The sequence below is a fragment of the Pectinophora gossypiella genome, chromosome 19, assembly GCF_024362695.1.
Source record: "Pectinophora gossypiella chromosome 19, ilPecGoss1.1, whole genome shotgun sequence".
Taxonomy (NCBI): Eukaryota; Metazoa; Arthropoda; class Insecta; order Lepidoptera; family Gelechiidae; genus Pectinophora; species Pectinophora gossypiella.
Window position 1 is genome coordinate 12,877,166 of NC_065422.1, and position 12,203 is coordinate 12,889,368.

The 12,203-nt window shown below is 40.8% G+C and overlaps 2 protein-coding genes across 6 annotated transcripts in view; one reads left to right on the top strand and one right to left on the bottom strand.

Annotated features, from left to right (window-relative positions):
• LOC126375676 (putative oxidoreductase GLYR1 homolog) overlaps positions 1-12,203 on the bottom strand; it is a 342,593-nt gene that overhangs the window by 314,244 nt on the left and 16,146 nt on the right. The window lies entirely within an intron of this gene.
• On the top strand, positions 3,857-9,426 carry LOC126375644 (leucine-rich repeat and immunoglobulin-like domain-containing nogo receptor-interacting protein 2). The gene is made up of 5 exons (XM_050022675.1): positions 3,857-4,138; positions 5,323-7,030; positions 7,239-7,386; positions 7,473-7,613; positions 7,776-9,426. The coding sequence occupies exons 2-5, from the start codon at positions 5,352-5,354 to the stop codon at positions 8,577-8,579; spliced, it is 2,772 nt and encodes a 923-aa protein (XP_049878632.1). The 5' UTR covers positions 3,857-4,138; positions 5,323-5,351; the 3' UTR covers positions 8,580-9,426.

The following is a 12,203-nucleotide window of genomic DNA, read 5'->3' on the forward strand; positions in this document are numbered from 1 at the left end:
GCAATTTGGAACTTGGTCCAAGAACCTCCACTGGTGAGACTTGCATATGTAATGATAGCTTATACTTGTCCTATGATTCTGGCAAAGTTCTATCAAACTCTGTCGTAGGGTTTTTTTACGGCCATGTTTGTCCTGAGTGTACAGTAGTGGACTGCAAAATCACCTCAGGATTTGTTGTCGAAAAACTATTTAACTAAGTCTATATATATAATTATTTATCATAATGTATATCAATTTTAAAGGGGAAGGTTATCAGAATCAGAAACACAAATAAAAAAAAATGCATTATGTAAACGACTTTTAGCCAACTCACGTCCGTAGCACCATTTTTCTTAGCAGCTACGTACGAGTTTCGCGCCTTCCAACCTTTCCAAAGGAGCCCAATCATTTTTCCTTCTTCTGATATTGCATTCTTAACCTGACAAGTGACAACAAAGAAAAATATAAAAAAATTAAGAAGAAATAAAATAGATACCATTCCGATAGCGGCCGCGTAAGCTATGGACCTATTGCAAGATAACGTACTCAAAGGCTAGTCATTATAATCCAACAGACGTAACATAATTAGAATGCGGCGGGACGGAAATGTAGTACATCGCCTTATGCGAAAGAGACGAAATATGTGTCTCTTTAACACTAACAGTATACAGCTTAGTACGAGAGAAACAAGAAATAAGTCATTCTAATCAAGATGCAATGTAATGACTCTATTGTATACAAAAGAAACACATTTATTAAACAAGTTCAGGCAATAACTGGTGCAAAAGGCGGCTTTATTGCCAAGGTAGCAATTACTACCAGGCAACCTTACGTTTACGATACGTTTGTTGTACCATTCGGCATTGTTTATAAGACAAGATATAAGCCTGGATTAATAAAACAAGATTGTGGTGAAAGAAAACATACTACATTTGCGTCCTCCCGCATTCTAATCATGTTACGTCTGTTGGATTATAATGACTACCCTTTGAGTACGTTATCTTGCAATAGGTCCATAGCTTACGCGGCCTCTATCGGAATGGTATCTATTTTATTTCTTGTTGTTGTCACTTGTCAGGTTGAGAATGCAATATCAGAAGAAGGAAAAAATGATTGGGCTTCTTTGGAAAGGTTGGAAGGCGCGAAACTCGTACGTAGCTGCTGAGAAAAATGGTGCTACGGACGTGAGTTGGCTAAAAGTCGTTTACATACTTAATGCATTTTTTTTATTTGTGTTTCTGATTCTGATAACCTTCCCCTTTAAAATTGATATACATTATGATATATAATTATGTATATAGACTTAGTTAAATAGTTTTTCGACAACAAATCCTGAGGTGATTTTGCAGTCCACTACTGTACACTCAGGACAAACATGGCCGTAAAAAAACCCTAGGACAGAGTTTTATAGAACTTTGCCAGAATCATAGGACAAGTATAAGCTATCATTACATGCAAGTCTCACCAGTGGAGGTTCTTGGACCAAGTTCCAAGTTGCTGATAAGCTTATAATATGCAATACCGTAATGACTTGCTAATGATGACGATTTCTTGCAATAGGCAATAGCTTAGGCGGTCTCTATCGGAGAGGTGTCTATTTATTTTTCTTGTTATTATCACTCAGATCAAATTCCGGAAGCAATATAAAAAAAATCGGTAAGATACTTTTGGAAGGGGTAAAAGGCATGAAACTTGAACTTAGCTACCGAGAAACAATGGCGCTGCAGATATAAATTGACTATAATTCGCTAACAAAAAGATTTTTTTTGTTTTTTTTTTATGTTTCGGATTCTGGAAAAGATCCTCTTTAAAATGATATACAATATGATACATAATTATTTATGTAGACTTAGTTATCCAGCAAGAAATCTTGAGTCGATTTTAGCTCCCACTGTATTTTATCACATTTTTAGCCAGGACAAACATGGCCGTAAAAAAAGAACCCCGGGACAGAATCTGATAGAACTTTGCCAGAATCATAGGGAAAGCATAAGCTTTCATTACATATAAGTCTCATCAGTGGAGGTTCTTGGACCAAGTTTCATACAAAAGTGCCCATTGTCATTTATTCCATTTATTTTGATAGCTTTGTCCCGTTCATTCGTTGGCGGCTGCCGAGCCGCGATTCTGCCTACGATGCTTAATAATAATTGACAAAACTGTTTCTGTCCATTGTTTCGCAATCGCTCGCAAGGCCGTCATAGCTCATAGCGAATCTACTTGACTTGTGGACTGTGGTGAAGGGGCGATGAATATGTACCTAGACACGAATACTCCGCCTACAAGTACGCACCGATTTAAAAAGGAACATTTTTTTTTTTTTGACGTGTCTTATTGTAGTTTGCCGCAGATGGCATTAACTACTTGGCCGGACAAAACTAAAAAAAAGAACATAATCATCTTATAATATCAACGGCCTCTGTAGTCCAGTGGTTGAGCTTTGTGCTCACGATCCGGAGGTCCCGGGTTCGAATCCCTGTGGGTACAAATCACAAAAATCACTTTGTGATCCCTAGTTTGGTTAGGACATTGCAGGCTGATCACTGGAATGTCCGAAAGTAAGACACGTTAAGCCGTTGGTCCCGGTTACTACTTACTGATGTAAGCATGTAGCCGTCACGTCAGGGGCCTTTGGCGGCTCAATAATAACCCTGACACCAGGGTTGATGAGGTTGGTCATCTACCTCAAAACCCACACGATAGAAGATCTTATAATATGGACTAGATCTAAATCATCACGAAATACGAACCCAATGAAAAACGGGATAACTCTAGGGATAGGGTGATGATATCGGCACAGGGCCGCTTTGGGTGGCACAATGTAAATGAGGCCTACTTATAAAGGACTGAAAATGATGATGATTGCTATTGTAGGGTGTAGCAGTCCCAAGACAAAGGAAAAAAGAATGCAATAGAATGTCTTTCTCGAACATTCTACCTATTGCATTCTTATTTAGTAGGTATATTAGGCACATACACAATGCACTTTAGAGAAGTTGAAACAGTCGCAACATACGTAGGTACCTAGTTAGAAAAAGGTGCAAAACGTATGTTATGTAGGTAAGTAAGTAGGTAAATAATAATATGTATACGCAGATTATAATTGTGCTTATTTAAATTCCAAAGACATCCTTTGTCTTGCAAAAGGACAAAAGGCCAATGATTATTATTTAGAAAAGTTCTAGAAACCTGCCAAGTTAATTGATACAAAAGATGTAGGTATCTAATTAGATAACGACAGATAACAGCAGAAAAAAAAAACGATTATCCGCGCAAGTTCCCATAAAATTAATCAACGTCGAGCTTATCTACTTTACTTATATCTACCTACTTTGTATCTAATCTGTAGATATCTCCGCATGTGACCTTATAGACACGCACTGAAAGACACGAGTGATTTTTCTCATAAAAATACCAGTCCAAAATATATCTTAAGAAGTAGATCGAAGTTATTTATTATGTATTTAACGGAATTATATCAGTAATCAAGTTAATTTATTATTCAATTAGATACCTACCTTCCTAATTATAAAACGTCTTCGTACCTATATCATTATTTATTATTTACACATTATTACGTAACGAAAGGAAATTGAACTATTTATTTTGTAACTTAAATATAACAACCGAACGGAACCCGAGGAATTCTATACAAAATCTCTCGTTTCCCATGCGAAGGCAAGAAAAAATACAAGAATGAAACGAACGCCGTCGGACCTAGCGCGCTTCCGAGCACTTTCGCCAGTGTTCGGAAACACTCGGGCCTCGTCGGCCCCCACAGCTGACTGGCCTAACGTGCGAACGACGCGGCAATACGAATTCCGCGCGCGAGTGAGGGAGATAACGACTTGCGCAGCTACCAGCGCCGCCATTCGGCCATTTATTTCTTTCGTGTGTCCGCCACAGTGGAAGTGACAGCGTATAACAAGAGCTGCGAGCTTATAATTTTTACTTGTGGAATTTATACAAATAAAATTTTATGCAAAGGTTCTACACTTGTATAATGTGATCAGTGATAATAACAGAATGGTGTAGTCGGTGAAACGTTGACGGGGAGAAGCCTTTCAACGAAAAAAAAATGGCTGGTGTATTCCCATCTGTTGTCAACACAAAATACCGTGAATTATGCAAGTTGCAGTGTAATGTGGACGTGTATTAGGTAAATGTTGTGATATTTATTGAAAAATGGCCTGTGAAAGTATGCGAGTGTTGTTTTAAGTAAAATTAGTGTGTGTAAAGTCGGAATGTTCTGGCGTCTCGATGCAGGCAAGTAGTGACATAGCGATAGGTGCATAGATCGTATCTGGGCTGAATGGAAAAGCGTTCAACAAGCGTTCTTGTACAATTAATTCGTGGTTTATTGCAAATAGCCGCGAGATGTTGCAAAACCTACTTACAAATTGAGGTTTCATACCTCTAACACAGCTATGCGCGTCATGAATCTGTTACACGTTTCATTGTTATGCATCCTCGCAAGTTTTGAATACTTCGCAAACGAATAAAATGTAGCCAGTTGTACTAGCAGTCAAGGCAATCGTATATTCATAAGTGATAAGTCTTGGGAATATTTAATAACATGAAAATACATTAAATATCTAGAATAAAATACCTCCAAGGAATGATAGAAAAGCAGAAATAATGAAAAATATAAAAACCACTTGAGAAGGTCACAGTTATTAGCAACTAGAAGCCATTCAACAGACCCTCGGCAATAAGAATTCATTTACATACTAATGTTAATTTGCATCAAATGTTTTCTTATCTAATTACTTTTATTTATATAGAAGCACATAATAAATATGCAGTTCACACTCAATGAATGCATTATTCAAATTCATATCTCAAAAGAGCATGAAATGTGAAATCTAAAAATAATATAATTACTTGTCATAGTAAATTTAGCATGCAAAATGACTAATTTTAATAATAATGAATTATACAAGTAATTACTTTTATGCTAAAGACTTATTAATTATAAATAAGTAATTTAAATATGGTCAGATTATAGGTGTTTTACCCAAATCTATAAGTAGGTATTAATACCTACTTATAATGAGTATAAAACCTACTTAGCCTTATAAACTGCAAAGAACATAGCATGAAGATAAACAAACAAACAAATACCAACTTTTCGACATAAATACTCAGGTTCATTAAAAAGCCATACCCTGCTTTTATAAAATCGAAACAACCGAGTCAGCATATTGGATATTGTTTTAGATAAGACTGATTTATGACTGAGTGACTGGAGTGAAAGGTTCAGGCCATCAAACTTAACGGTCACCATGACCGGTCATACAACTCATAGGCTCGAGCTAAGAGTGAATGTTTATATTGTTACAGCAAATTAAGACTATGACGGTTCTAATATAATGCAGTGGCTGCACAAAATATTGGCGCTGGCAATAGTTTGCTCCGCGACGGGCTCCCCGGCGTGCCCGGGCGCGCCGCTCCCCGGCTGCGGCTGCAGCGCGGCGCGCCTTCGCTGCCGCCACGCGTCCCCGCCGCACGAGCGGCTCACTAGCGCGCTGCTCGCGCCACACGGCAAGGACTTGCAGGAGGTCACCTGGACCGACTCCGGCATCAAATCCATAGAGATAGACCTCTTCAGCGGACTCCACGAACTAGAAAGCATCGATCTTAGCAGAAACGAAATCCAGAGGACTGAACATGGACTATTCGCTAGACTGACCCGTCTCAAGTACTTGAACATATCTCGGAACGTGCTCGACGACCTGCCGAGGTTCACCTTTGCCGACCTGGAGAACCTCGAGGTCCTCGACGTGTCGCACAACCAGCTGCGAGTCATCCCCTTCCAGATCTTCCGGCCGATGATTCGGCTGCAATATTTGGATCTATCATTCAATAACATAGCCACTTTTCCAGATTACTATTTTAATCCTAATAGACATTTGAAAGTACTGTTCCTAAATAATAATAGCCTAGTCAAAATTACATCTAACGCTCTAGTCAACTTAACGGAATTGGAAACGCTGGATCTATCTAGAAATAAATTAGACTACATACCTAAATCTATATTTGATAACTTTGAACAGCTGAGAGAGCTGAATCTAGGCTATAATCAATTTCTGAACATATCAAGTGATGCGTTTAAGTATTTAAAAAACTTGAAGACGCTGAACATGGGCGGCACCAAGCTCAAAGTGCTCCCGGGAATGCTCTTCCAGCATAATGAGAATCTAATAAATTTGCACCTGGATCACACAGACATTACAACCATACAAAATACGAATTTTAAAGGCTTAAATAATTTAGAAAGACTGTACATAACGAATAATACTTACTTGAGAGATTTAGAACCCTACGTCTTTGCAGATACGCCTGCACTGACGCACCTGGATCTTACTGCTAACGCCCTGACGGTTCTTCCATTATCTTTAAAAATGTTGGACAATTTAAAAGAATTAAGGATAGGAAACAATCCGTGGAATTGCGACTGCCGAATGACCTGGTTCGCTGGTTGGGCAGACAGGAGGAAAGAAGTCATAAAATCCGATCTGAGTTGCGGTTTGGCATACCCTAATGACATGTTGACAATATTGAATCATACAAAGTTGCACTGCAAGGCGCCTAACTTGGTTTATAGCAGTCCGTTGACACTGAACCGATTGCAAACAGATACTCTGCTGGAATGCAGATTTGACGGCAACCCCTTACCTTCAATAACTTGGATCACGCCAACGAGGATAGTTTACCATTGGAACCCCGACCCGCTGATCCCAGACATATTCTACAAACACGGAGTCGCACACGATCAATTCTACCGCACTATAGACAATTCCAAATCCAGAGTTAGAGTATTAGAGAATGGATCCTTATTCATAGGAGATATCCACAGAGAAGATAGTGGTGTTTACTTATGCTTCGCAACGAATCCTGCGGCCAATGTATCCGCAGAAGTAGTACTGAACATAGACCCTATGACGATGTACGAAATTAAAATATATAGTTTGTTGTGGGGAGCTATATGTGCAGCCGGTTTCTTGGGACTTACGCTGTTGGTACAGGCGCTAAGATACATATTTAACAGGTAAGTTCAACAATATTTGTACCTAAATCTTTTGCGATATCGTAAGACGTATACCGGATAAAACCAGAGAATCAGTTTTCATATTAAACCTTGGTAATGAAGCCGAACAATAGCCACGGCTTACAACTGAATAGATAACTAAAGGACGACTGGTCTAATTTTATGCATCATTTGGTTAGTAAGTATAACAGAAGGTGTTTGGTTTCAGGTTCCGGCTTATGGAGACTTGTTGCAGCTGTTGTACGTGCGTGAACCGCGACGCACCACGTTCAAGACAAATATTCAGTATGTTGGACAACATCGAGCAATACAAGAGAGCACAGCTGGAAAAACTACGCGAAAATTACGCCATACAGGTACGTTACTAACTATTCTGACATATACAAAGGTCAGCCATGTTTAACTTTACAATGGATATAACTAAACCAATTTATTCCAACAGGTGCATCGTATTAAGGAGAATTGCACTCAACAAATGGAATGGATACAAAACAGTTACTCGACACAAGCCAGCCATCTCCGCAACATACGGGATATTGGATCCAACCATCTCAGTGCCATGCGAGACCAATATTATGACCAGGTAATTAATTGTTGTTTGAATATCGATCTTAAATATAATTTATTTTTGTAAGTGCTCTTTTCGTTATCTTGAAAACCAGCCACGCATGCCCTTGAATTTTAAAATGTAGGTGTACAAAACCAGTTATGCAATTCATCAGTCTAACGTGTAATTCGTTTTCAGGTGAAACGCGTTCGAGAATACTCGACGACGCAGCTCAACTGGGTGCGGGAGAACTACGTGTTCCAACGCAACAAGATCCGCAAGTTCAGCGCGCACCAGATCCTGCGACTCCGAGAGTCGTACAAGTTCCAGCAGCAGACGCTGAACAAAGTGCTCGAAAATCTACCCAGCTTATACTTCGAGAACTGTCGCAGCGGCTCGTGCGGTCGTAGCGACTCGATGGCCTTCGACCCCGACGTCGAGATCATCGACATGTATCTGCGGACCAAGATCGAGATGCTGTCGAACCTGCCCAACCCGATCGCCGACGACGAGAGCAAGATGTCCGTGTACTACACGCCGACGGAGAGGTCGATGAACTCGCGGCGCAACTCGCCCGTGCCGCTGCCCGAGGGCATCCACATCAACATGATCGAGCGCGGGCCGCCGCCGCTGCCGCCGCCGCCGCCCAAGCTGTTCGCCATGATCCGACCGCTGCAGGCGTCGCCGGCGCCGCCACCGCCTGCGTCGCCTGCCACGCCCGGCCCATCGGCGGGGGTGCCCGTACGCACCAAGCCGTACCGCGCCAGCGATGCGGAAGCGGGCAAGCCGGCCAGCGAGCCGCTGCTGGGCCGCGAGCGTGACCGGCGCCGGCGCCACCTGACGGCCAGCGCGTCGTCGCCCGAGCTGCACGCCGCGGACGCGGCCGCCGAGCGACACCGCAGCGCCCGCGTGCTGCTGGCGGTGGAGGTGGGCGACAAGCGCACGGCGGCGGGCGCGGGCTCGTGCGAGTGCGCGACGCTGTGCAGCCACGCGCGCTTGTAGTACAGGCTGGTGTCGCGCGTGTTCAAGCTCTACGCCGTGTCGGGGCGGCGGCTGGCGCGCGCGCGACCCGCCATCGCGCTGGAGCTGGTGCCGCATGCGGTGTGACGTCACGAGCGCGACCGGTGCAGTGACGTCACGCGCGACGGAGGCCGCCGGACGCCCGGGCGCCGTCGCCGCCCTTACTTCTAAGTGAGCTGTGATAGACTAGATTTGAAATTTACGTTTAGCGACGACTTTGGTTTCGTTCTGTCTCTAGTGGTAGGTTTTAAGCGGTATACCGAAACGATCCGTTCGTTCGATCATCGTAGTGAATTAAATAATCGGTTGTAAGAGTTCTGTGGGTATTAGCACTTGTAAATACGTCTCTTTGTTTCGATCGTTTTCCATTTTGATGTATTTTTAGGGTAAACTCTTAGAGGATTACGCATTTTTGTATTTGTTCGACTTAAAGTGAGGTATAAGAGAGTTGTTACTGTGTTTGTTGTAATTGTTGCGCGGGTATGGTGGCTGGTGTATCGCGGCGCGCCGGCCCCGCCGGCGCGGACTGTGCTCGAATAGATCTCACCCCACTACTACGTGTATCCATTAGCTAATTCTACAATATTCGTCATTAACCAAATTTTAAATAATAGTAGATCTTAAACTTCATCTAAAGTAATTATATATTTTGTGACACGTTCGTACAGATCGAGTGAAATAAGTCTTGCAGTGATATGCCAAATACTACAATCCAGCAATGATTATTATAACGTTTCGTAATATAAAATATACAAATATTGTTGATCATTTTCTAAATATATAACAGAGTAAACGGCTAATCATGGAGAATAAATTATTTTTCAATGTACGTCTTTGGTTTCATTTGGGTCGAATCATTTTGTATCATTCCACTATGCGTAGTTGAAGTAAACATTATTAGAATTGTGTTGAAATTGTACCAGAACAGCAAAGTATACTAGATCGCTAACTGAGGGATAACACCATTGGGGTTCCGTAGAGTAAAATTATAAGTAAATAAAACACTCGGTTGGTTGTCAATCGTTTATTTGACGACAGACAAACAAATATGGTGACGTGGGAGATATGCGATAGCGGTGATAATAATGTTTACACAATTTATCGTGGTGGATGATAATCCTATTGGTATAACACTACCATAATTGTATTGCCATGAATAGCGCATAATAATGAATCATTAGTGGAAAATTGAACTGAATACTCGAGACGAATTGGGAATGTTGAACAAATAGATACGTTCTCTAATAACTAAAATATAATTTAACGTAAATACAAATGTAATTATTTCAAAAATACTAGAACGTTCTAAGACTGGTAATAGATTTCCGACCGCCCTGGCTGTGAAATAACCAAATTCGAAACACCAATTTGTCATCTAACAAAAGGTAGGTAGGTATTTCAGTAGGTACTATAATGGGCAATATGCTCCGAGAAAAACAATTTCTAGTAAATATTAAATCCTAAAACATACTTATGTAATCTAATAGGTAAAATATAAGACAACAAGAACCACAAATCGTAATAAGAGAAATAATAAATAATACGTAAATTAATTGTATTCTAATCAGTCTGTATACTTATATAACTTTTCGTAAAGTTATAAGCTAACTTCTTCAACCGTGTGGGTTGTGTGGTGGATTACCAACCTCATCAACCCTGGTGTCAGAGTAATTATTGAGCCGCCAAAGTCCCCTGACATGGCTCACGTAACAACTACATACATCGGTAAGTAGTAACCGGGACAAACGGCTTAACGTGCCTTCCGAAACACGGAACTAACTAAAATAGGTAGTTTATCATACACTTTAGTATGGTAATAGGCCAATTTGACTAAACGTTAAGTCGTGTACTAATTTATCCTACCTATAGTTCCGCAAATGAGAGAGAATACTCTCTATTTCTCTTTTGTTTCCTATATTCAGTATAGGCATAGAATAAAGAATACAGTGTATATGTGATCACCCCGGGATCTGAGCCGGTACCGATAAAGTATCAAAACTACTGAAATCATTCGTTCAATCGGTTTGCCGAACTTCATGTGACGTCACGAATCGGGGACCGCCATCTTGGCTGCTTACGCGGTACGACAGAATGAAATCGATGTTCGATTTGCTCCAATCTGAATCGGCTTCGTCTTACCCCCTGGACGTGGTTTTATGTTACTCGTATGTTTTAAAATATAAAATTGGACAAGATTTGCGGCGAGGATTTCGCATGGCGCGTGTAAGGAGAAACCGACGTCCGCCGATTAGTATCCGGATACGGACAAGCTACCGTACTCGTGTCGTCCTTATGCTATTTATATACTAGAAACTGTCCTAGGGATATTACGCGTTACAAAACGATATTTTGAAGGGAGTAGAAACAAAGCTCATGCAAAAATGCAAATGCAAAAATAGCAAAAAATATTAATAAAAATAATAATAATAATCAAAATAGCAAATCTATTGCTGTATGTGTACCTAAATAAATAAATAAAGCTCTCGCGAGCAGAAGATCTAAAAGCAAATCGTCCAAAGCGCGTAGCGCCTAATTAGCAAAACGTCCGAATATTAGGTGATCAGGGGGGCTACATTTATTTTTACACGTACAGTCATTCAAATATCTATATTTATTCAGTAGGTAACATGGTCACACTTTGAATCGTCAATTTTTACAATAACGAACGTCTCATCCGCCTAAAACTACTCTTCAAACCATCTCTTGATAGTAAGTCAAAGAATAAATGGCTCAATCTCTGGAAGGCTAGGATACCTCTAGAAAAATATTTCTGTTATAATTTTGAGGCGGATACTGAGACCTGAACCCACTCCTGCGGACTTTCCCTGATATCCCTGAGTTGCCGAATCTAGGAAACAAGTAGTTAACCTGCCATCCGAAGCACGGAATCATTTTATTTTCCGGACAATCAAGTAATTTCAATTTCAACTAGGAACAGACTCAGTGTTTTTATGTTAGACGTGTCCCCACCGGGAATCGCGCCGTGATTCGTGACCGTGAGCCGAACGCTCAACCATGCGTCCACAGGCCGTCAATGTAATTAGACATAACATGAAAACAATTACTAACGACAATCATTAGCCAACAAAAAAAAATACTTCGCGAGTGTCGGTTGATGTTGACTCAGCGACCAAAATTGTTGAAACAATTACATTTGAATACCTCACGTTACTTAACGAGTTATCTTAATGGGTCGATAAATAGAATCGACAATTTTACGTACCTGAAGCACGACAGGCGACTGCCACTAAATGTTCACCTATAACTTGACTCAACATCTTCATTAAGTGCAGCATTCTCCATTCTTGTCTATCAAAGGCCAATTCTTTGACTTATACCTATAAGACACGACGCCTTCTCTTGACTATCAGACCAAAATTACAATCCTACTACCAGTTCTAAGGAGCTCACAACACAGTGTCGCCATCTATTGAGTATAAAACACAACTTATCTACTTTTCGACATAATTCAGCCAATGACACCAAGAGAATACAATCAATAGAAGATTGGTGCCCAGATAAACATAAATATAAAAAACTTCATATTCGTTGGCAGTTTCAAAATTAGCTCTATCTCTTTCTTGTACTTATCGTAAGTGAAGGGTG